The sequence below is a fragment of the Drosophila suzukii genome, chromosome X, assembly GCF_043229965.1.
Source record: "Drosophila suzukii chromosome X, CBGP_Dsuzu_IsoJpt1.0, whole genome shotgun sequence".
Classification (NCBI taxonomy): Eukaryota; Metazoa; Arthropoda; class Insecta; order Diptera; family Drosophilidae; genus Drosophila; species Drosophila suzukii.
The window spans coordinates 7,754,829-7,782,417 of NC_092084.1; the positions used below are offsets into that span (position 1 = coordinate 7,754,829).

Below are 27,589 nucleotides of genomic sequence, written 5' to 3' on the forward strand. Positions count from 1 at the left end.
CACGATGCGACTTCAAGATATTACTTTTTATTGTGCTTGTTTCTTAAGTTTTTCATTTGGCAATGCACCAATTTGAAAATTACTGGGTGTTCGGGAATTTTAAATACTCTCTTAGATATTACTATTTTTTAAAGAAAAGGATTGGTTGAAAATTGTAGTGACGTATAACTAATATAAAATTGAAATCATATCATATTTGTTTTCTTGATGTGCCAACTAATATAACTAATATACCCTTTACTTTCGTAAGTCTTGAAAGAGGGAAAATAAATGGGGGAAAAATAATAACACAAAAGAAAAATTAGCTGCTATTTTTCCATCTTCCCCTTTCACCACCCCCCGACACCATCGCCCACCTTCTTTCTGTCTCTTTCGCACCCGTATCACCTTCGTCTTTTATTTGCAATTTTGCTTTTTCGCCTTTCTTCGCTGTTGCAGTGCAAATAAATAAATTATAAATGTCTCTATCCACATACACACACACCAAGGTATGCAAGTATACATATATATAGATACATAGGTATATATAGATGAAGATATATAGATTATACTTATAGGTTTGTGTTTCTGTTGGATATTTCATATTTATTTATGAGCCAACGGAAAAAGAAGATAAATATATGTGCACATACATTTATATACATATATGTATGTATGTACGTATGTATAATCCACACATACAACCACAACGAAGCAGCACAAAGCGGAACGGCAAAAGCCAAAGCCGACTGCATGCAAACATACTTAAATATACCCACATACTTACATACATATGAAAAACCAATTTTCTTTTAATGCTTCGATTTTTATATATGTATGTAAGCTTTTCGATGATACGCAAAAAAACTAAACCAAACGATGGAAAAGTGGGCGGAAAAATGGAAAAGTAATAAAAAAGGAACAATAAAAAGGACAGAAGATTTTGAAATAACTAAGAAATCAACAGATCAAATAAATACTTTCGTCTTAGCTGTGGAAAGTTGTTTCCCAGTCTCAAAAAATGGTTTGAAATACACTACAACCAATTATTTATTAATTATTTACACCATTTCATCATACATAGATACACGTACAATGTATATGTACATAGCTATCATAATTTCCATGTGAAATATAAATATATTTCTGGTAACTTAAGTGCTACCTGAAAAGTTTTAAGGATCTGTCTCAGGTAGTAAGGGATTTTCACAAGCTTTGGGTGCGCACTCAATAGATCCTTTATTCTACCAGGTAGCCGCACATGTCAAGGATGCTAAATAATAATGAGGAAGGACGAGATGGATGGATAATCGGGGCAATCCCAAAGGGCGCTATAACGATCACAATAATAATGTTTGGAAAGGGATTACTACCCAATCATTTTCTGTACTATCTTTTTAACTGTCGAAATGATCTTTTAAGAGTTTACTTATTTCTTAGACGCAAAAATACGTCAGTTATGACTCATCAAATGTTTAAACTGCAACTATAGGTTTGTAAACTTGTAGGAAAATTCCTCTCTTTTATCTCAAGTTGTATTCATTTGATAAAAACACTTATTCATAGAAAATTCTTGCTTTGTGGTATGGTAAACTATGAATAATTAGGCTTAACCAACTGAATTATTAATCTGTCGTTTAAGTTTCTAAGCAAATAATAATAATAAATGCATAATCTAAAATAGTGATATTTTGATATAAATATTTTGCTCGATTTTCTGCGTTCCTAAATTGGGTTGTCTAGACATTATTCACACATTTGTATGTACTTACATATGTACATACGTACGTAAGAAATGGCGAAAAGCAAAGGAAATCATGAGCAACTGATGACAGCTTACTTTATGTTAGCTTTATATTATCTGGAAATGCGGGCATGTAAATTCCACAATTCGTGAATCACGCCATACATACATACACATTATAATATGCATTATTACTTACATACATACATATCTATATTTCGAATGCATTTGTGTGTACATTTGTGGCGTGTCAACAAAGCACAAGCACCTACTAAACATACAGACACATATACATACGTGTACTTGTAGATGTGCATATGTATGTATATTAATACATGTGGAATTTAAGCAAAACGGAGTGCAATAATAATCAACAATATTAATTGTGAAATGCGAGAAGCGAAAACAGAGTTGCCACGTCACGTGGCTGGATGTGGTGGGAACCCTGATCGAGAGAAACTAGCAAATCGCTGACTAACTGTACTTTATCCCATTTTTTCTTCTATTACGCCAAGTTTTTTTTTTTCGTTTCCCTTTTATCCATTCTAAGTGACCAGCCTTTTTTTGCCGCCTCCCTTTTCTCCTTCTAATTTGCCAACCTGAATTGGCAAAAACATAAACAAGGGTAAGAGAAGAAGCTGAGAGAATAAAAGAAGAATGAAGGCAGAGAAAAGCACAAAAAGAAGACCAACCGCAAAGTGAACAAAAAAAAAGAAACTAAATTGGTATGTAAAAAGTGATGAAGAAAAAAAGCTGCGTCGACGTCGACGTCGCTGCCAACAGCTTAACTGTGGAATTTGCCTCTGCCGATTTCGCTAATCTCCCACCCACGCACACAGTCAAAAGGGGTTTATTTTTAACTATGTATGTATGTATATGCATGTATGTACGTGTACATATGTATGTATGTATATGTCGGCATGTATGTACATACGTTGTGTGTATGGGGTGTCAACGAAATCTCCAGAGATTTCCACTTCCGCTGGTGCGCAAATCTCTAGAGAAATGTAGGAAATCCCCAGGGACTTAACTAATCACACTACTAGTTTTAAGACCTATACACATATGTACATACATATGTATTTATACGTACATACGGATTTAACTACATACGTATGTACCATGAACATTCGTACAAACAAGTTTTGAAACATTTTTAGTAAAGGGCTTTCGACTGTACTTATGTTAGTATATTCATAGTTTTTAAGTTTTAATGATAACTAATATAGATACATACGTAATTTTCTAATCACCCCTAAATATTAAATTTGTTCAATGTAATAATATTTATTTTTTAATTACTGGCATTCTTTAAATAATCTCTGACAAATGCTAAAATTCCCAGAAATTTCAGCTGCTGATGCGTTTGCCTTGGTAGTTCCCCCACAGATCGAATTGCAACTGAAACAACTCCAAAAATGTCTTTTCTTATCAATTGACACCTGTCTTTTCGGGTGCGTGCGTCTGTGTTGGCTGTTATCAGCTCTCTCTTATAAACACAAACAAACTTCTGCTAGCATGCGGAAGTGTTTGCGATTTCTTCTCTTTATTGATATTGCCTGTGAATGAAAAATTGCAAAACAAAAACATTCGACACTACGACAACAATAACCCAATATGAAGCTGAAGATTTGAAAATTGAGCGCAAAAATCTAAGCAATGCAATGACAACGATGACGACAAAGGAACCACGACAGACAACTCGGCTCTCGGATCTCGGGGCCTCTTAGACTCCCAGACTTTTAGACTTGGCTCGACGGAAGGGGAAACGGAACGGTGACGGCCAGCCAGAAGCATTCAGTGCCCTACATTCCAAGGTCGCTGAAGGGATGATGAACTCGGTGAAAGACAATATAATAATGGAAGCACCATTAGAAAAACGAGCTTTTACCCATTAATGGAACTATTTCAACTTGAATTTATTTTCTTCCAGAATAATATTCATAATATTGTCTAATTAATATTGATTCCGTTGACAATTTATCGGAAAATATAGCATTGGTATACAGCACTTGAAAAATTAAAAACCCTTGATATTTATTTTTAACTAATCTAAATTCCTTAAGTTTATCAAAAAAGGATTAGAAAAAAAACCATCAAACTTTATAGTATCTTTAAGGAAAATACTAAAAGGGATATGCCTATCAAACTACTGGAAGGGCTTTAGCTTCACTTCACAAATGCTATAATATTGATAACAATAACAATAAAACAAAAACATGCCATAACAAAAACAACAACATCGAGCGAACGAAAAACGCAAGGCGCAGATGACGAAAACGTCGACGTCGACGTCGCTGCTGCCGCCAAACGAAGAGCAAGCCAAAAAGTGGGAGACGAGGAGCAGCGGAACAGCGGAGGGGGCAGAGAAAGCGATAGGCAGAAGAGACGGTAACGAAGGGGAGGGGGAGGGGCAGAAGGCAGAAGCACACCTGAAAGTCATAGTCATAACGGGTTGTTGTTCTTGTTTGTGTTTGTTTTTGTTGGTTAGGCGAAAAGCAAAAAAAAAAAGAAAAGAAGAAACAAAAAATCAAACCAACACCAATGCAAAAACAAACAAATAGATGATGGCAATGAGAAAAGGGGATGAACGTGCGGCGGGGCAGATGGGGAAGGGAAGAAGAAGAGGAGCAGAAGCAAAAGAGTACGCAAAGAAAATAAAATCGCAAGCAAATAAGAACACAAAAGCAAGCGAAAAGCGACGGCAATGAAGCAAAGCGAAAAACGAGTTAAATTTACACCAAGAACACTGAAGCAAAGACAAAGGGCGAAGAGAGAAAGCGAAAGAGGAAGAGGGGACGACCCGAACTTTTCCCGAATAAAGTTATCAATCAACCGAAAAATCGGTGTATTGACCGGATGTTTGATGCACACTCAGTTTGGGAATTCCCATTTTCCGGGAATCCTCCCTTTTTTAATTCTACGAATAACGAATTTAAAGAATATAATACGGCGTGTAGAATTCATGTATGTCATAGAATTCATATGTAATTAAATTTTATTTTAAAATAATTTCAAGAGTTCTATAATTTTTTTTTAAATAACCCTAAAATTCAAATTAGCGACACAATAAAAAATAAACTATTTTAATTTTCAGAATAAAAGTGCGCACTCAAAAACATTTTCTAGAACGATCAACGAATGTTTCAATTTCCAACTTTTCGTTGCCCAAAGCTTTGTAATAAATAGCATTTGAAATAATACGAGCAAACAGATGTGCAAAATATCCTATATCATAGACTTCCATATAAGCGTACTTACACACATACTTACATACATGTCTATGGATAAATATATTTTAACAGTTGAATATGTACATTTAATATGACTGCTGGATAAAGGCGGAGAGGCGTGGCTGTGGGTGGAAGGCGGGCGTCTTTCGGGGGGTCGAGCGAAAAAAAAAAACACAAAATATATTACTGGGCTAGTTGCTGTCCCGCTCGCACCCGCACCGCTAAACGCCCTGGCCTTGCGCAACGCGCTCGCTTACTCACACACACACAAAGTGTGCTCTTTAATCTCCAGAGTTTACGAAGAGTGAGAAAGAGAAGGAGGAGAGGGGAGAACACTCTCGAGCGGTCGCGAATGGAGAGGCCCCGCTTCGCATCGCGTCGTTTTGTTTCGTTTCATTTCGTTTCGTTTGCAGCCACAACAAGTTTTTCAACAGAAGAGCACGCGTGCGAGCGAGATGGACATACCAAAAATAATGCCAACGCACACACACACTACATTCACAAATATCTAACCGTTAACCCATTAAGGTCTCTGCGGGCTGCCCTCAAAAAAAAATACGAAAAAAGAAAAGCAGAAACGTTTAAAAACATTTCCCAGATCTCAATAGATAAAAGCGATCGCCACCACCGATAAGGTTCTTTTGAGGGATCAGCGATCCGGGTTCTTCCAAAACTTGCATCATCCCTTGGAACTATTCATAGCCAGGGGTTAATCACACTCATAGTTAGCACATTAGTCATCAAAGTTACAGCGAGTTATACTAAGAATTCTGCCTTTTCGGTTAAGATCTTTGCTTAGGGTGGACAAATAACAATTTATTTGCAAATACAAAACTGCTAGGGTTAAATTACAAGATGTATGTATTTATTTTTTTGGGTTTTCCAATCCACTAATCAGGGGATTTTCTATCATGCCTGCGAAATAAACTTTTTATCGAACTTGCTAAAACAAAACAGTTTTGGTATTATTATTTTTAAATTTAAAATATGCATATGTATGTATGTAGTTACATTTTTATTCTTTATGCTTATTCTTGTGGAAAATCCATTAAATTTCTCTTATTGTGTGTGCCACGTGGTATCGTTTCTTTTATTGGCAATTTGGATTGAACCACCCTCTTCTATTATTGCAACTTTGTATTTTGTAGAACAACGTCCAATCCCCGTTCGCTCGGTATTATAATTTGTCTTAATTAAGTAATTCATCAAGCCAATAATAAAATGTTTATTTTATAACAAGCATTATAACGAAACTTTACACGACTTGCTTATCTGGCTATGTCTCTCCCTGTCTCTCCTGCGCCCGTCTCCCTCCCTCTCAACCACTCGCTGCTTTTCGCACGCTACTCTGTTGCTGTTGTTTTCTTTTTTTTCATTTTTTTTTTGTTAATTCATTATTGAGGCCAATTGAATTTGTGTGAAGCAAAGTGTGCGAGTGTGTGTATTTGCGTGTGTGTGTGTGTGTGTGTCTAGCAGCGTGCTTGAATGAGTGACGCAGCGACGGAGAGACGAAAGAGACGGAGAGACAAAAAGACGGACGGGCTGCGCTGCGTGGACGAGTACCCGGCAAGAGACTATGCAACACGTTTAAATATGCGCAACCGACGAGCGACGAACAACAACACGAATGCCGAACGAAAGGGAGAGAGCACAGAAACGGAAAAAAAACACACACACACACAGACGCAAGTAATTTGGAAGAAGCAGATGACGGCGAAGAAGACGAAGAAGAAGAGAGGAGGCAAAGCAAAAGCAAAAAGCAGCAGCTGAGCAGAGAGTTTGATGACGTCGCCTGCCAAAGTCTAACTGTTCGTGGCACACACACACACACACACAGATGAACCGGCCACCCCCTCTCCGCATTTCCAACCCCTCCTCCCACAGCCTTTGCATTTTTCTTTGCCTTTTTTCGCGTCTTTTTATCGATGAGTTCTGGCTGTACTGTGTTGTTCTTGTTGTTTGGGTCACGAGTTCGCGCAGTCGACTTATCCGAACTTTTAAATGACCTACAGTAAATACTTATATATGTACATATCTTGTGAAATAACTTAATATATTTCAAAAAAATAAACATATGTACGCAAAACGTTTACATTCCAATAACTCTATTCCAAAACTCTTTAATATAAAAAATGTTTTTTAATTAAAATTTGAAATCTATCTTAAAAACAGAAAATTTCAATATGAATTGATCAGTATTATTTTCTAGATAAGTTTTTTAAAATGTATTTTAAGCTTTTTTTTCCATGCTGCTAAGAGTCATATGCTCATTATTAATAAATGTAGCGCACAACTTTCTGCGGGGAAAGCACAAACCAAACGAAAGACATGAATTCCCTTCCAGACCAAAAGTGTACAAAAATAGTAGTTGAATAATTTTGATCGAAAAATAAGGAAATATTTCCATTACATTAATGGGTTTTTTTGTACCCTAAAATTCTATTATGTAAATATGCTCCATTATGTTCCTACATTCCAATACTTTCCGGTGCACTATTTAGGGAACCATTTTTACAATAATCCCGCTTACGCTGGTTGTCCTGCAAAGAGATTAGCGAAACATCTGTGACGTAAAACAAGAGGTGTGTATGCTGATCGGAAAACCCTAATTGACCTCTTGGGACATCATAAAAGCCGTGTGCAGAGAGAACGAAAACAGAAGGGAAACTGATGATGATAATGGTAGAGAGCCAGACTCAAAGAGCAATATCAATTACATTGGGGGACCAGGTGGTCCTGCGACCAGAGTTGCCAACTGCCACCGAAAGGTGCCGAAGGAACGGGGAAAAGGAGAGCGTGACAAAATATATGACGCGTTCTTCAAAGCACTTTTTGTGCTGAATGACAGATACGATGAAAACTTACAACAAAGAAATGGCAACCCACATGCACACACACTTACACACACACAGCTGTAAAGGGAAATGTAGGGAAGAAGAAAAGTGGAGAGGGGAGGAGGAAGTGGAGTTCGGAAAGTTCCCAAGGGCTGGGAAACTAAGTGAGTGGGAGGGAGAGAGAAAGCAAAGGAAACAGAGAGAGCAAGAGCAACTGCAGCAGGCGAATGAAAGTGCATAAAAGACAGCCAACTAAATTGTGCATCGGTGTTGGTATTCCCGTCTATGTACAATATATGTACATACATATGTATGCATGTCTGTATGTAAGTGTGTATGTTTGTTAGTGCATTTTTTGGGCGAAACTTGGTGAGCACTTTTCTTCTTCTTTTTTGCCTATTTTGTATTTGCATAGATTGCAATTGCAACTGCAGGCAGCAAAAACAACAATCGAAGCGAGAGAACCAGAAAATGATAAGCAAAAGATGCGGAATACTGATAATGCAAGCAGGAGACCCCCCTCCCTCTTTTCATCCTCTTTCCCGACCAAGCAAAAACAACAACAAAATGCCACAAAACAAACGCAAAAAACTTGCTGCTAAAAAGTTGCATTGAAGCAACGCTTAACCCACTATTTACCCAAATGGAATTTGCGATAAAAATTTGAAAATATTTAAATTTAATAGTAACAAAATTTTCTTATCACTAGCATATAGTATACATATGTATTTATTTTAAGTACTAAGAATTTCTAGCATATATTTTAGTCACAAGGAATGTATTAAGATAAGAATTTTGGGCTCTAGAATTTAAGTACAACTAAAGAAACACCTGTACATCCTCTTAGTTCTTGGGCTTGGACTACCCTTATTTTCTACAGGTGTATCTTTGCGGTTAAGTCCTTGACTTGAACAGCATACCACCCTATTGGAAATATGGTGGTACATAAATGCTTTGTCTAAACCTACCCACCCTTGAATTTTTAGAAAAAGAACCCTTAGAACTCGCATTTTAATACCTATAAAATATGAATGAAATGCATTTCCGATATTACTAACCATATTTTAAATAGGCCTTACAAGATACAGCCGATATTGTCAAACATTCCAAAGCAAATGCTAACTTTCCATTAAAAAAGCACATACTTATTACGCGTGGGAATTGACACACAGAGGGTTAAAGGTGGTAATGGGCGGTGGGAGTTGGAAGAAGTGGTGGGTGCGATAGGGGGGCGGCACTCACATTAACACCGGCACACAAACACTGACACACTCAGGTGCTGCGGGCGCATTAGCCCAAAGCAGAAAGCAAAGTGCAGTGCAGAGTGAAAAGAGCAGAGGAAAATAGAGAAGAAAAGCGAAGCGAAGAAGGGAGAGGGAGATGTGGTGAGGAGGTGAATGGGATGATTGCGGTGAAAAGAGCTGCGGGTGGTTCAAAAGGGGGGCGGGGCGGGGGGCTACGGAGGCGCGTAGAGGGCAAGCCGAGGTCGAACGGATGTCCGGTTCCCATTGATTGGCCGGAGACCCCCTTCAAAGGGGGGGCTAATCGAGTCAAAGAAATGTGAAGGAAAACTGCATAATTTTAGATTCGAGTCACAAGCCCAGTATGCAAAATACTACATTTTCTTAAACGTTGAACGGCAAAAATTCACAAAAACAGCTATTGTTTAGTGTTTTAAATGTGATATTACAGGGGCAAATAAAATTACAGATTAATAATGCATTTCATTAAGTAGTCAAAAAATAAGTTTTGTATAACAATCATCCCAATGATCAATAAATATCTATGTGAGTAGTAAAATTAAATAGTACTAGAGTATGTTACATCATTTTTAAAGCTCATAACTTGGATAACTGTCGAAATGATCTAATTATCTTTTGCATTTTCTGAGAATGCAACCCTGCTTCCATAGACCTCCTAGTTCTTCTTCTCTCACACCAAATATCGCCATCCCTTTCCCTGCGCAATCGTGAAGCTTGCCAAAATCAAAGCAATTGGCAGGGACCACCCACCACCCCCAGACCCCCTTTGAACCACCCATCCTCCATTTTCCATTGATGGTTAAGCGAACAGTCTGCATACGTACATACATACATATATACGTCATACATACATACGGGCAGACGCACACATGCAGGCACATGTTTAGTCGTGTTTACATAGCAAAGCGCGCACGAAACGGGGCCTTTCGTAACGCTCGCTTCTCACGCTGTCTCCCTCTTTCTCCCCCCCGCCACCACTCACCCACTCTCTCTCTCTCACACTCTTCGTTCGCATCGATGACGACTGACGACGTCGAATGCGTATGCCCACCACTACAAATGCACATTTCGCACACTCCAACCGTTGCACATACATATATGTATGTATGTATATATATATGTATATGTAGGTACACTGTACATATACCCCATTATTAGAAGGGGGTTTACATAAGCTGTACAAGGAAAAAAGCTGAACAAAATCGACAAAAATAACTTCTACACAAAATACGGGAAAGACCCACATACACTCACACTCACGCACAGCTGACTAATTAGCAAAGCAAAACACCCAAAATCAAAACCCACACTTAAAATCAAGAGAGATGCTACGAAATAGGGAGCTCGGAGAACGGAAGACTGTAAGAAAGACACGCACCGGGGAGTTGGTCATATCATACGTACTACAAGGCCCGGGAGACACCTGAAACCAAAGCTGAAAGAGACCCATAAAGTGAATTCCTAGCAATTAATACGTCTTCTGTTGATGTTCGACATTTGTATACCCTTGGAAGCGGGATTGATAGTATAATCAAACTAAAGTAGGTTCGTATACCACTTTCTTAGAATTTTTTTTAATATTTGTAAACCAAAAACAATTTATTTTATCTGTTTATTTATGTTTCGCTATATATAGGGTATATACTAAGCTTTCAGTTCTATATTATACATTCATATGCAGTTGATTTCGTATTTATTCATTGGAATTTGGTATGACTGTACTAGTTGTTTTAAAAATAGTCTTTTTTTTAGTTCCAAATTGAAATATATGGTGACTGGTTTAGAGTTGGACGAATAGGCTTGTTCTATTCAAAATAATAAAGGAATTATTATAAAATATCACTAACAGTTTTAGTAATCCTTGATGATTATCGCAAAACACCTAACTATGTACATATAAACACTTTGAAGCAACTGTACCCAAGTGATAATTATATTACAAGCAACAGCAAAACATCGTGAATTCTCAGAACCAATCAATATGATAATAATCCTTGATGAATATCACAAAACATCTGTTTTGATCTGACTGTACTTCTCGGGACCCGTTCTTAACTGCCAGTTAAGATTTTAGCCTTGTGTGATGGCGGCACAATGGAATTCGACTTGGACTCTTGGACCCGGCTAATTAAATTTTTGGGTAAATGTTTAGAGTCGGGGCCGACCTTTCGAAGCTGCGCAGCTGACACTTCGTGTTCGTGTGGTCGTGTGCTCGTGTTGGAACGGGGCCTGTCTTAAATGCCGCAGAGCGCGCGAATACCGAAAACTTCTTGCATTCGACGGTGCGAAAGGGACGGGGCGAGTGATAGCGAGTGGGAGAGGGAAAGGGAGAGGGAGACGGTCGACGGAGACGGAGAGGTGGCCATCGAATGCTAAGCAGGGGCCTTTGCCTTTGCTGCCTGCCAAAAATAGAGACGCCCCCGCCACGCCTCCGCCCACAGAGAGCACCCACCCACCCACACCCCCGCAAAAGCAAAAGCTACAACATCATCATCACACCACCAATACCAAAACCAATACCAATACTGTGACCCAGGCAGTTCTGTGTGAACCTGTGTGTGTAGGTCTTGTACATAGCATAGCGTAGCTTAAGCTTTCCTTGCACCGTGGTTAAATTATGATAAATAGCCCAGGCAAAGGGAAAGTTTTTAAACATTATATGTATGTGAATATGTATGTACATATGTATATAGAAATAACCGAAGTAAGGGGGAATTCAGTTTTTGAAACCACAATGTTTCTACTACTATCAACATTTTTTACATTTTTTCCAACTAGTTTTAAAGGAAAGATAATGAAATTCACAGAATTTATTTGACTAAACCGCAAAAGGAGATTAATAAAAACTCTTACTTCCAAGAACTATGGAAATACCATATAGTTTTTCAGGAACAAGTAATACATACAAACTCAACAGTATTTTTGATATGAATGATTAGAAAAGCATGTTGAATTAGGGGGTTAAATATATATTTGCATTTGTGTTTGTACGAATTCGAAAATCAAAGAAATATGTATTAACTTTTGACCACAAGCTGCATACAAATCATCAAAATTGGAAAACCCAGTGGGCCTGCTACTTTCGGTCCCTGAATCGATCATTATTTTCCTATTCCTCGTATTGAGAAGAACGAAAACAGTCCTATAATCCAGCTCCCAATTTTTTTTCTTGATTTATGTACATATAAGTTACATCGAAAATTATTGCTTATAGTGATAAGTAATAAATCGGTCTTAAAATCCATCCTCAATTTATTTTCTTGATTTTGAAGTAATATCGGATATTATCGATCCCGCAAATATTGGGTTAGTTGCATAATTTGAAACCACTGTAAGTTGTAACGTGGCCGCGACGTCGACGTCGGCGTCGCAGCTTAGAGCTAGTCGATGAGAGGAAGGAGAGAGAGTGAGAGAGAGAAGGCGGAGGAAGAAAATGCACAAGGCGGGGGACAAAAGGCGAAAAGGGAACAGCGAGCAACAACAACAACCATTCGGCAAAATGTTCGTGGCAGCGTTGCAGCGACGCCGACAGCGCTGCCTAGTGTGTACTTTTTTGTTGTGTTTTCCGTTCGTCGTATTTCGTGTTTTCCGTTTTTCTTTTGCGCTCTGCATCCGCTGCCGCAGTAGGCGTCGCTGCCCGCGCCGCACACATTTTTCAGTTGACTTCGTTGAAATAATTTTCGTAACAACGATCACACTCGTTTGTGCGCGGTGAACGGTTGTTTCTCGGCAATCGACACTCGTTTGTGTATTGCGAAGACGGGCGGACGTACGTCGGCGTCGAAAGCGGAAAAAGCGCTAAAGCGAAATAGCGAAAAAGTGCGAATACGCCAGCAACAACTTGTTTTTTTTTGTCCAACCAGCGTCGTCGCGACAACAACAGAAAGGAATATAATTAACCAAAAAAAAAAACATACATAAGCGAGAGAGAAAAGCAGCCACTAATATATAACGACAAATGCATAAAATAGTTTTGTTTTTTTGCCACACTGCAAAAATGCAGTCAGCGTTTGTTTGTGTAAGTGTATACATATAATCTATATACATACCATAAAAACAACAACAAAATGTGAAAACTAAGTGCTGTGTGCCTGAAAAACAACAACAAATTAAAGTGCGCGCATTGGCGCACGCACACTTGGAAAGTAGCTTCAAAAAAAAAAAAAAAGCAAAAAAGAGAACGAGCACGTGTGTGCATGTGTGTGTGAGCCGGCCAGTGTGACCAGTGTGTCAGAGAGAGAAAGAAAGCCGGCTCTTTATTTTTTCCCCGTGTTCTGTTTAACTAAAAACAAAAATATTTACAAACCCCTTAAGACAACAAATAAATAAAAAAACACAATTACCGATTTCCTTTTGATATGTGAAAAATGCGAGATATAATTGCTGTGAACCTTCAAAAAAGACCGGGTTCAAAACCCAGCCAAACATTTTTGTGTTATATTTTTGACATTCTTGACATATGAAATGGAAATTGAGTGATTGATTGATCGAGAAGTCACCCATAACCAATAAATTTCTCATGCAGCTCCTTAAATGAATCCAAGCCCACTGTGAAAAAAAAGGATAACCGGGGAAAAACCAAAGAAGGATATCAACAACCAGAGGATACCAAGAGAGTGAGAGCAAGCGAAAGCGCATTCAAGAGCGAAAGAGCGAGCGAGAGCGAGCTAGAGTGGAGCGATGGCCAGCGAGGATGTGCAGATTACCAGCGTCATCGATGCAAATGGCCAGAATTTGCCGCTCCACGGCACCAGCTTGGGCGGATCCCTGGGTCCGCCCGTTAAACAGGAGCGTCCCGATGACGCCGAGATCCGCGAACTGGCCGCCAAGATGAAGGAGCAACAGAAGCAACAGGCCGCCCAGCAGGCATCCCGTCAAGCGGCCATGCAGCATTCGAATGGCGGTGGCGGCGGCTCCTCTGCCACATCCGGTGGCAACATGCAGCCACCGATCACCAATGGGAATGGTCAGACAAACATCATGAGTTATCTGTCCCGGCATCAGAAACTACCCAATGGTACCATGCAGGTGGTGCCCGCCTTAGCCGCCAATGGTCGCTCCAATGGCGCCATCAGCGACTCTGCCGGCTCGGACAAGAAGTCCTCCTCATCGGCGGGTCCCTGCGATGAGGAGTCCATCAACGGCCACTTTGGCTGGGCCCAGTTCGGCAAGGTGTCCATACCGTACATCTTTAGGCAGTCGGAGAAGTACTGCTCCGTCCGCATGATCGAGCTGAAGCTGCTGGGCAAGTATCTCAATTGCCTGCATCCGGACATCTACTCCAGCTGCACCTGCGTGCGCAGCTACTATATCACAGATGCCGAGGCCCGTCTCTTCATCGAGATCAATCACAAGCATTGCGACAGCGAGTTCGGTCGCGATATCTTCAATCAAAAGGATCTGGTGGTGCGTCTCAGTGATGCCTCCAAGTTCTATCAGTTCCTCGACATTTGCTATCGCAAACTGGTCTCCGGCAGCAAGACGCCATCGGAGAAATGCGGCTTCATTCGCATCAACAAGGAATCGGTGGTGCCGTACACTGTGCGCAATAACCAGCAGGTTGTGCCGCTCTTCTACTTCGAGGGCGAGACTGAGAATCTAAAGACCAAGGCGGAGCTGCTCAACGGCTGGGATCTGGCCTATCTGAAGTTCTGCTGCAAGGTGCAGGGCATACGCAACGAGCTCTTCTCCAGTGAGAATGTGGCCGTCATCTCGCTAACGGACATCAAGAGCTACTTCCCCAATGGCACCGAATTCGAGGACTACTGGCCAAGCAAGGTGGTCGACTCGAATCTGCTGATTGGCAATCGGGCCAATGTCAATAATTCGGTGAACTGGACACGACAGCCCTCGGCGCCGCCGCCCAAGGTGACGACATCGGGCTCCGGATCGTCGAGCGGCGGCGGCGGCGGAGGAGGATCCTCCTCCTCCAGCGGTGGCAATGGCCTGGGACAGAATTCCTCCACATCCTCGTCCTCGAATTCGGCGGGCGGCGGTGGCGGCGGCGGCGGTGGTGGTCAACAGGTGACCTCCAAATCGCAGCAGCAACAGCAACATGCCTCGGCCGCCGCAGCGGCAGCGGCCTCGGCGCAACAGCAACACCTGATGAAGCAACGCGCCGCCGCAGCAGCAGCCGCCGCCGCCGGCGCCAATGGGGTGGCCAGTGCGGCCAACAGTTTTGGGGCAGCCGCGGTGGCGGCCTTCAATTCCCAGGCGGCGGCGGCAGCCTCAATGCTCCAGCAGTCGCAGGGCAACAACAGGATGCTCTCGCAGGCCACCGTGCAGGCCCTGGCCAGCAGCGGCTGGATGTCCGGGCAGAGCAACCTGCAGCTCCACGCCCAGATGATGGTGAGTGTTATACATTAACTCGGGACACTGCAATACTACTCCTATTTCGCACCTTAAACTATACTAACCCATTTGTAAAATACTAACCTGAAGCCATATGAAGAAGAAGATGTACCCTGCTGTTACCACTATATGACTGAGGAATTTGGTCAAGTTAAATTCATATTTTTGGGTACAAACTCACCCTCACCCCCTCCATAATATCATAATATCAAACGGAAACACTTGTAAACACTATACACTCTATACAAATTCTCAATTTACTTTGTATTTTTGTACATCAAACAAATGTTTGTCTCTCTAACAAATGGAAAAACGTATATTCCCAGGAAACTGTTGTTGTTAACTTGTGTAAATTATAAAAATGTAATATCGTTCCTTGTAAAAATAAACGACATCGTTGACAATACCTAATTATACGTAATTGTAATGTGATACTTGGTACTTGGTACACAGAAAAACAAATATCGATCCTTTCTCCTTTTATTTATTTGGGAATACAACTCCAGTTGCTTGCACTTTTTGTGGAACTGGATTTGTTATTTGAAACTTAATAATCAAAGGGTTAAGTACATGATTCAAAATTGTATTCACTTGAAATAAATATTTCCATTACTTTAGGTGCTCCCGAATTCCCAGAATTTTTGGTGTAACAAATTTTCCACCACTCCTTTGTTTAACTATGAAATGGAATTGTTTTGCAATCGCACCCATAGTTACATTACCTTTAATTGAACCTATTGGTTATGTAATAGTTATACGAGATAATATAGGCGGTGTCCTTATATGAAGAGGTTTTAAAAGATCAGTTTAAATATATAGGTATATTTAACAATTTCGCTATTGATATGTTTCACTGTAAATTTCTAAAATTAGGTCACAGCTTAGAATCCCATTTAAAACAAGTTTTTTTGCTGCTATCATTGATGAAGAAAATTCATGCCACTTGAAGAACAGTAGAGATCGGGCCAAAAAAAAAAAAGTGGAAATGGAATGTAATGGGGGTATAAAATATGTGGTGTACAGAGGGTTTTCTCTAGAGAGTGCATGGCCATGTTTTGTTGGCCTCGCTTGTAGCACACAAACTTACAAGTTGGGACTTACATAGATATATGTATATAAATCGCTGTTTGTGTTAGCGTGTTTTGCTTTTTTTCTAGCAGATTTTTTCACAGTTTGGCAACAGCGCAGCAGCAGCGTTCGACGGCATCAAAAACTAGGTCATCGGTGTGGTGGAATGGTGTGCATAGGAGAGTGGCTCCATCTCCCTCTTGGCCCATCCCCATCTCTTTCCCCCTAGCTCCCTCTCTTTCCCTCTTTGGTTGTGCTTCAGCGTGTGTGTATGTGTGTGTGTGTGTTGGCCACAACCTGTTGATGTTGCTGTTGTTGCTATCGTCTCTACAGTCAAACTTGCATAAAGTAAACCCAAGATTTCTAATTTTTTTTTAAATTTTATTTTTATGTATTACTAGTACAATTTCTAGTGCAATTCTAGTGATAACTTATAGCACTAGTATCTGCAATTTAATAAATACTTGGAAATTATTTTTATCGTTCTTATAAAGATAGGTTTTAAATTTATTCGTATTTATTTCATAAAACTTTAAAGAGTTCACACAATTTTGCTTGACCTCCAAAAAATAAATTTGACCTCCAACTTTCGAAACGTAAACACAACAAAAAACTCGCGACTCACGCCAAAAGAATACTAGCCGTCTAGATACTCGATATGAGTAATAACAATCTTATCAAATCTCAAACTTGAAAACGTAATTCTAATCGTACATATAATCGTTAAAATAGCGCGAAAAAAAAAGGTTAATAGAGGGCTATTAATTGATTTTTTGTAGTTGAACCAATTCGCATTGGCCATAAGTAGCTTCCGCCTTCTTTGCAATTGAATCCATGGTAATTGCAATCTGGATCCATAATGGTTAATTATGCAGGCTAATTGCCCATACGTACATATGTAGAAAAGTAGGTCACTTAAACGATTAACTAAGTGGTTATATTTAATTATCAAATCAATAGCAAAAGGCAATTTATTACATTGATTTGAGTTCAATACTTATTATGTTTCTGTCTGGCTTAAATGGGATGGTAAATATTTGTGAGAGGGGTAAATATCCGTTTCGCAGAAGTACTTATACTTTCAGTTCTTTACTTTGTAAGGTAGGGTCAGTATTGTATAACAGTATTGATTACGACTATATACAAAATGTAACTGAAGTTTTTAGCCGTATTAGATATTATAGATATTCAATTGTAAAGAAATAGCACAAATTACTTTGATTTTGGCCTTTCAGGACCTACAAAATAGAGTTTACTTGGAGCTGTTTGTGGTAACTTGACCCAAAATCCATTCTTAGTAGAGGTGCAGAAACATCGATGGTTTTCGATGTTACATCGATGTTTGCCTGTTAAAACATCGGAAAAGCGATGTTTTCCCCACCTCTAATTCTTAGCAAAAATCGGTACCATACTAAGAGTGTGTGGTAAAAGTTCGGAAGCTATATGTCTACTGGTTTGAGCCTTGCCTTGTTTCCTACAATTTTAATGAGAGTTTTATATATACATATGTAGATATATATAGATAATAGCCGTCGTTCAATTTAGCTAATTTTCCCCATTTTTCTTGCATTTTCCATTAGGCCCAGCAAACGCATGCGAACGCAAATCGCGTGGGAAGCTACCGGGAGCACATGAACAACCTGATGATGAGCGGCGGCAGCCGGCAGCCGTATTCCTACAACAATCCCGCGATCTCCATGTCCTCGGTGAACAACCACAGTGGTGGTGGCGGGAACGCCCCACCTCCACTCGTCCGCTCGGCGGCGGGCCAGAATGCCAACCACATGTAAGTAGAACGACATTCCATAGTCTCCTCCTCCTATCGATTGTTTAAATCTTTCCCCCCACTACTGTCCTTGAAAAATAAAAAAAAATAAAAAAGAAAAAAAGAAATTAACCAAGGAAAATTAGAACTTATTGATTCTACATTTGATTTTGCCTTTCCTTATGACTATATTTACATTAATTACATTTAGTACGTTGATTTTATTTAAAATCTCGGATACAAATGCGCAGAAATTGTGTTTTTCAAATTTTGTTGTAATTCGTTTTTGCCAATATCAAAAAAAAAAAAAAAAAAACAAAAACCTTATACTCTATTTTTTCGCTGTTGTTTATATTATACATATATAATACACACATTTTACTAAGTCGCTCTAAGGGTTGAGTTCTCAATGTCTTGGCTGAAATGCATCTAATGTCATTTTTGATGGCTCCGAAAATCGATAAGTTGAAGGACGTGGCGAGCTTAATTAGCGATATATATCTATATCTTTGAAATAATGCTTAGTAGTCAGTAATTGTGTAATATGCTGGTTGTAGTGGGGGGAATTGTAGGCTATAGACATTGAGAAATCGCTGCTTAAGTCTAAATTGCTCAGCCATTAGGGTACCCACATGATTTTTTTGCAATCTCAGGAGAGTCGATATATACTTTTAATATTTTGTTGTTCTTTCTTTATGCTCTTTTCAAAAAAAAAAAAACAAAAAGAAATATATATTGCACCGATTGTTTTTCCCATTCTCAATGTTAGATATATAATAACGAACCATATCGGCGTTTGTGCACGCATTTTATTTGAAGTTTTGATCTGTGTTTTATATCGTCAAAAAAAAAATATTAAATATAATACTCGTTCCTCCCATAAAATCTCTCTGCTCTTTGTTTTTTGCCTTTCAAATTCATGCAACACATTAAGTTAATTACTCTTTTAAACGTAATTTCCCATACAAAGAACAATTATTGCTGTTCTTCTAGTCGGAAAAACTCTGTAATTTTCCCAAAGTTATATTCAGTATAGAGCTAAATAATTGTTCTAAATAAATGTTCTATTCTCGATCTTTGAGCGTATGAATTTTTTTACATTGATTTAAATGTATCTCTATCGGTTTCGAGTTTGAAACTTCAATCTAAATTTGTTTCGGTTTTCTGTAGTGTATTAAGGGTAAACTAAAGGGCAGTAATGTTTAACTACCACTTTTTTTTTTTTAGATATCCCACAGAATTTGATTTTATGTTTTTCAAAATAAATACCAAACACCAATCAACCATACCACAAAAATACCAATTCCCCTCATAACATTTTCCAAAAGACCAAAAAAAAAACAAAATTTAAACCTTACTACTACTAACCGATTCGAAACGACCACTTTTTGCAAATACTTGACGAGCTTTTGTTCTCTCTTTTTTATTTTCGGGTCTCCAGATTCCTAACCTCTTACGGCATGCATTAGGGTGGCTCAAGAAAGGCTCTCGAAAAAAGTAGAGTGAAATAAATAAGCAATCGGTATCGGAGGCGCGACTAAGGTGGAGACTAAGAATATAACGCTCACACACTGGGATAACGCGGTTCTACCTGATCGATTAACACCACTACCGCCTACTTACTCCATATATAAGTCCAGTAGAACTAAACCCAAAATACAACACAACACAACACACACACAACACACGAATACGCCCACACACACACCTACACCCACACCCACACACGCATCTGTACATACATCATATTGTAGAGTTATCATATAAACAGAGCATATAACTCTCAATATCCGAAAAGTATCCGTAGCGATTGCATGACCTTCCCGACTTGACTAAGTTCAAAAAATGAAAGTAGTATAAAATTCTTTATAAACATTATAGATATATGAAAACGTACATGTATTTGTTTCTTTTTTCAATGGAATGATGATGATTTCGTTATAACCTAACTTTGTATATTATTATGATAATACCTTTTCCTTGTTTTGCTCTAAAAACTATTTTTTTTTCTTCTTTGTATAATATATTGATAATTTGATGTTAAAGAGGAACTACAACATATTTTGAAAAACATAAATTCGCATAATAAAAGAGAAAAACCCGAAATGACTTACCTATAAAATATGGTTAAATATATATTAAATATATCTAAATGCAACAAAAAACATATCTACATTTATTTAATGGCTGTGTGTACTGACTACCCCTAATGTTATCACACACACAAAAAACACCTCAAACTCTCTCACACATACATGAAAACACAACACACACACACACAAACACGTGGTATGACTCACGACTTGTGACGAACGAAAAAGTTAAAAAAAAAAAACATATACCTACATATGTATATAAAAAAAGGGGAAAAATACAAGGCAGCAGCAGCAACAACAACAACGAGAACAAGCTTTTATTGGTGGTGGCAGGTTTTTTTAACCCCGTTTGGACCCACCCAACCCCTCCCCCTATCTCACACACACACACACCACTAAAACCAAAAGATACAAAGTACAAAATACAGTGAAAGATCCTAGATACATTATATATAATGCGTGTACAAAAGTTGAAGTAATATATCACTCGATGAAAAATGTATGACAATCGATTCTGAATTTCAAAACCTTGCTTGAAAAATACGTAGACTATAATTAATCGGGGCAAAAAATAAGAAAAGAGAGGAAAAAGCTTTTTTGAAAGCTTTTTCAAACTGATGTATATTTATTGCATCTCCATATAATTACATAAAAACACAAACAAACAAAACACTCAAACAAAAAAGCCTTCAAAAAATAATGATATTAATTCAGAAGTAAACAATAAAGTAAGATTTCTGTTTTTAAATATATGTAAATTTAAGAAAAGGGTAATATAGTTTAAAAGAGCACCGAAAAATCGTTTTTTTTTTTTTTAAGAAAAAAAGGAAAGAGCAGAGAGTAAAGCACAGCAAAATTCATCAAATTTACATCATTAAACCAATGAAAATACAAATCGGGCTTTTTAAAAAAACCAACGATAATTGACTATCGCCACCTGGTTTTCTCTCATTTGTTTTCATCGGCAGCAGTCGAGCGCAAAGGCCAAGGCAATGGGGATATCGATGTCTCCGATATGTTTAAATCGGCAAATCAAGTGCAATTACGGATGCAGAAGATGAAGATGAAGAGGAAGATGAAGAAGAGGCAGAAGAAGATGAGGGACGTGCCAGCCAACGAGATTCAAAAATCAAAATTCAAATGCATACCAAAAGAGATGAGATTAAAACCAAGAAAATCCCAGTGTTTTAAGACTTAGTTAGTTGATGAGGAATGACAATTACAACAAAATCGATTGAAAAATGCAAAAGAGTCCTTAAGAAAAGAAAAAAACTAATATAAAAATAAAAGACAATTGTAAATAAAGCTAAAAAAAAAACAAACAAAAAAAGGGGCGGTCACCTCGACTTATGTATTGTATATAATGTTTCTAGGTCAAATGTCGAGCAGTCACTGGTGCAACAACAACAACAGCAACAGACACAACAACCGCAACAACAACGACACCAGAACAGCACATATAACAACAACAACAACAGCAACAACAACAACCATGCACCACAGCAACACTCCTCACCAAACAACCAGAACAATAATAGCCACCACCATCATCACCATCAACAACAGCAACAGCAGCAGCAACATGCCTTAGCCAAAAGTCACAGCAGCAACAGCAACAGCAGCAACATGAGAAGTAACAACAACAGCAGCAGCAGCAACAATGCCAGCAGCAACAACTCCAATTCGGCGGCCGCTGTGGCCGCTGCTGCTGCGGCTGGCTATGTGCAGGCTCTTTTAGGAGGAGGAGGCGGTGGAGTCGGCGGCGGCGGCGGTACAGGGGGCGTGGCTGTTGGCGCTGGCGCCAGCAGCAACAATGCCTTCAACTACAACCTGCCCTCGACTCGAGCGGATTACACAAATCTAGCCTTGTGGAATCAACTAACACCCGCCCAACGTTTGCTCTTCAGTCAGCAGCTAAAAGGTGCTAGTACCGGCACTGCCATTGGTAATCCCAGCAATCCCAGTTCCATTCATCATCATCCCACCGGAAAGCAGAACTTTCCAGCCCTGCCCTCCTTGCCACTGGACACAGATCTGATTACCATGCTGGACTATAATAATCCCAATAAGGCGAATAAAAGTCTGAAATCTGGTGGTGTTACCTTTACCAAACCCATAGTGCCACCATTGATACCAGATGGTTCGGGTGCCGAGATAACCCTGACCAAAAGCAGCAGAAGAGGAGGAGGTGGTGGTGGTGGTGGAGCAGCTGATGGAGGAGGAGGAGTGGCCAGCACTGGAAGTGGCACTACCATACCGCTTAACTCCACACAAGCTCTCGAGGATTTCGAAAAGAAGTGCACCGTGATGACGGACGAGATGCGGGCTGTTATACAAAAGGTTCTGGCCAATCCGGATCTCTCGACATTCATACAAACCAATTCCAGTAGCAATAATAGTGCAAATAATCAAAATCATCTGGTGCCTTCGTATATATCGCCACCAATGTCGCCATCGGTGGTTGGTGGCCTAAACATGGGCATGGCCATGGGAAATGTGGCCACCCTGACATTGGCCTCCAATCCGAATGTGACGATAACACCACAGCTGCCGGGACACTTTCTACATTCGCCATCCAGTTCGTGTTCCAGTTCGAGTGCCTCGAATACGGCGGCATCACCGCTGAGCAGTGGCGGCGGCGGTGGAGGGGGATCAACAAGTGGGGCGGGTGGAGCCGGTGTGGTGGGGTCATCCAGCGGGGCAAGTGGTCGGCAAAAGAGCGTGATTTGTTCAACCAAAAGCAATAATCTACCCATGGCCATACTTTCGCTAGCTAGCAATAATAATTCATTAGGGGTTAGTTCAAATTCAGGCGGACGGCGGAGTAATAATAATAATAATAATAATAATAATAATCATAATAGTAATTACATTCGTCAGACACACAGCCAAACTAGTAGTAACCACAGCAATACACAAACCACCCAACAACAACAACAACAACCCACACCCACTGACGTAATCGATCTGTCCTCCTCCCGAAGGTCACTTGCTGCATCGGCGGCCTATTTGCAGCAACACTCATCGGCGGTCGCCCAGCAGCAGCAACAGGTGGCAGCGGCAGCGGTGGCCCAGCATCAACGTTTGGCCGCCGCCGCAGCCCATCATGCCCAGCATGCCCAGCAAAATGGACGCAGTTCCTCGAATTCTGGTGGAAATTCCGGCAGTTCAGCGAATTCTTCAGGCAACAACAACAATGGTACGAGTAACTCGGGTTCCACCGGCAATGGCTCAACCGGCAATGGTAGTGCCTCATCCAATAGCGCCTCCATGCATCTGCAACGGCATGCGGCACTAGTGGCGGCGGCCAGTGCGGCGGATAGTGCCCAACGGTTGTGCGTCATACCCGAAATACCCACCAACAACATGAACCTGACGCCCTACAAGGTGCAAAAGGTGTGCGTCGACAAGCACCTGGTGCCCTGCATCAACATGAAGGCCTACAACGACTCCGAGCAGCTGATGACCCTCATCGAGTTCCAGAAGAACTTCTTTCCCTCGGTGCCGCTGGATCACTGCAAGCGGCTGATCGAGGCCCTAGGCGTGGAGCTCTACAAGGCGAATCGGTGAGTTTTTAATATACATGCTCTCTATATCCTAGTAATAGCCTCTGAAAATACCTAGTTTCCCAGTTAAAGTGATTCAATCCAATCAATATCTAAGTTGTAGAAATGTCTGCTGAAAAAAAGTGCTTAAAAAATATAGAACTATGTAACAAAAATGGAAATCCTATTAGTTTTGGCTATTTTTAATGGAAATTTAAGCTTTACATTTTGAATAATCAGTTGTTGGCAAATTGCTTTTGCTTTCCCAATCATTTTTTTGTAACAAATACGAGCTATTTAAAGCGAATGTAATTGATATTGCAATATCGAAGAACTCATTAAAAGGCTGTCAAAGGAATATTATATTTGAAATGCAGTCAACCGAAAAGCAGGCAGATGTCAAGAAATTTTCATATGAATTTCAACAAGTGCATTAATGAAAATGCTGTCAGTTTCATGTAAATAAATATGAGCTTGTTTGAATGAAGATAAATACAATTTTAATGAGCAAGGATTTTGTTTGAATTTTCCTAAAATGAAATTGATATAGTAAGCGAGATAAGCCATATGTTTGTTTATTCAACATATTATAAGACGATTGTTTGATGTATTTCTTCCGACATATATTTTACCCAAATATATTGCGACCCCTAACTGATGACAATCTTTTGGTATATTCGCAGACGACAGGTGCAGATCCTGATGGAGTACGACCGCAACTACAACGAGAACATGCCGCTGGTGCAGGTGCGCGACATCATCAAGTACATGACGCAGCTGACCTTCATGACGCGCCAGCCGGAGCAGCCGCCGGCCAAAAGGACGCGCACGAGCTAGGAATTAAGCTGGGGAGCACAACATTTGCCACCAACAACAACAACAACCATAACAAAAACAGCAGCATCCACAATACCAACAACCACACCAACAACACAACCAACATCCAGCACAACAACAGCCACAACAGGCAGCAACATTGCAGCCACAGCTCATACAAGATCAACAGCAACAGCAACATCATCAGCAGCAGCAGCAGCAACTTTGGTGGCAGGCACTTCGTTGAGGAGACGGGCCCTCACACCGCCAGCGAATGTGAGCGGTGGTGAAGTTCTGACCAGGCGGAGGGCACTAGCACCGCCGCCAGCTCCACCAGTTCCTGCCACACCACCTGGCACAGGAAGCCGAGGTTCTCCTGCAACATCAGCAACACCAGCACACACCACCAGCAACACATACGAAATGTTGTACTCCCACAACCCACACCCGCACCATTCAGCCGCCCAGCATCACACAGCAGCCCAGCAGCAGCACCACCACCATCAGCAGCAGCATGAGCAGCAGCGTTTGTTGAAGAAGCGGCAACATGCAGAGCAGACGGCTGCCAAAAATCCCCGAACCGCTGCGGCGGCTGCTCAAAAGATGGCCGAAGCGGAGCATGCGTACTTATCTAATTTATATGGCAAGGCGGCGGCCAGCATGTTGAGTCCACCATTGGGCAACGTTCTGCCCGAATGGGAGCAGCATAGGCAGCGAAGGACACAGGCGGCGGCAGCAGCAGCAGCAGCAGCACCGCCCCAGCAGCAACATCAGCAGCAGCAGCAACAGCAGGCGGCGGTGGCGCCACCCCAGCGACATATAATGCATCGCAGGCACAGCGTGTGTGCCGCTGGACTGGCCAGCCTGTCGCCTGCCTCCTCGACACACTCCTCTTCGACGGCCTCGCCCACGGCGGCGGCAGCGGCCTTGGCCGCAGCATCCTACTACGGAAGTGCAGCGGCAGCAGCGGCGGCGGCATTTACGGCACCATATCAACACCATCATCATCACCATGCTGCAGCGGCTGCGGCGGCACACCATCATGCGGCAGCAGCAGCAGCGGCAGCGGCGGCAGCTGCTGCGGCCCATCATACACACGGTCAGCCGTCGCCCACCATCTATCCACCCACTCCGCCGCCATCGGCGCCCTGGGTGCATCCTTGGTATGCCGGTGATGCCGCCTTCTGAGCAAGAGACCGTAGATAGAGTATAGATCCTAGACAGATTCAGATCCCAAGGGGCAAGCAACTCAAGCCCCACACTGTACATTCGAGTTTCTAGTTTGTTAAGCTATTTATTAAAACGACAAAAAAAGTAAAACAGAAAACAAAAAACAAAAACAAAAACCTAGAGAGAAAGATAGAGAGGTGCCCCCAAAACATTTTTTTTTGCGCGCGTGTTCTGGAGGATATTAGGTTGTAAGTAGGCTAACTAAAACAATTTCTGGGCATTATATGTCAACTAACCAATATTCGAGGGAAACCTTATCGATGATATATGGACTAGAGCTGCTGGGATTTCGTTTGGTCAAACAACAACAACAACAGCAAAACAACAAACAAACATTTTTAACTGAGAACTCAAAGAACTGATTACATATTATTATCAAAACACACACAGAGAGGACAAATCGTTATCCTTTTTGATTCGTTTGGAATATTTTTTCGTGGTTCAAAAGTCTTTTTCTAGAAATATTTACATAAATTAACAGATATATGCTATACATGTGTAATATATAGGTAAAGAGAGCCAACAAACTCGTCATATTGTAAGCAAGAAATTAAATTTCTTGCGTTTCAAAACTATGCAAAAAAAAAAACTACCATAAAAACTAAAAATGCGAATTAAGCGAAAGCAACTATTCAAAAAGTGAGTCAAATTTTGTAAGCTAGAAGAACAGATCGCTAGATCCTGAGAAATTCCATTTAATATTCATTATCGTCTTATCATTGTCAAGCATTATCATCAAAAGTTCCCCATTCGAGCAGCAAAGCGTAAATCCTAAGCAACTGTATGATTTAACAATTTCCAAATCTTAAAAAATAACATAAAAAGCTACAACTAAAAATTAAAAAAGCAAAAAACAAAACAAAATTATAAGTTGAGGAGGAAACACACACAAAAACAAACAAAAACCAGAAAACTATGTTAAAAACATACAAAAAATAAAACATTAATATAAGCCCAAAAAAAAAAAAAAAGAAAACATTATGTTATATACAGTGTATGTATATCGAAATATATATGTATGTGTATGAAATACTTGAATATCCGTTTTATGGATTTAAGCATCTTTTTTTTTAAATAATCATAGTTATATTTTTTGTATTGGCGAAACATAAGGATATTTATTTAATACTATGTTGCTGATGTTGCACTTAAAATATTCTTTTTCCTTGCTCACGCCACTCATTTATATCCATTTTAGTTCAGTGCTGTTATTTAATTATCTTGGGCAATTGTTTAAAGGAATATTAATTGTAAGTCACAGAAACACTCACATACACACAGACAGAGAGAGAAAACTAAGTAAAAGTATAATTAAAAACTTTATTATTGTTAGGTTTAAAAGCCGTCAAAGTATTTATCAAAGTGTGTTTTCATTTTTGGCAGTGCAGCAAAAAACTAAAAGCATAACGGAAAATAAAGAAATGAAGCAAAACTAAACAGAATCAATATCGAAAATGGTGTTTTTATTGGGATATAAGTTAAAATGTGGGGAAATTGAAGTGGCGCCTAAAAGGGTAATTTGGTCCGTTAGCTTTGCAGAAAGCTCCCGAAAGAGCTTTTTTGGGGCCTAACTTGGATGTTCTACAGGATTGGAGAGCTTTCAAGGATATCCCCTGTTTTCAAAATAAACAAAATGGCTTTTAAATTTTGTTTATCCCTGGTTTTG

At 40.1% G+C, this 27,589-nt stretch overlaps 1 protein-coding gene across 1 annotated transcript; it reads left to right on the top strand.

Moving 5' to 3' along the window:
• The first annotated feature begins 12,739 nt into the window (after positions 1-12,739).
• On the top strand, positions 12,740-27,369 carry LOC108016545 (pneumococcal serine-rich repeat protein). Its single transcript, XM_036820791.3, is given in 5 exon segments — positions 12,740-13,070; positions 13,578-15,400; positions 18,052-18,257; positions 21,706-23,898; positions 24,561-27,369. Coding segments are annotated over 4 exon segments (5,388 nt in total). The 5' UTR covers positions 12,740-13,070; positions 13,578-13,732; the 3' UTR covers positions 25,882-27,369.
• The last annotated feature ends 220 nt before the right edge of the window (positions 27,370-27,589 follow it).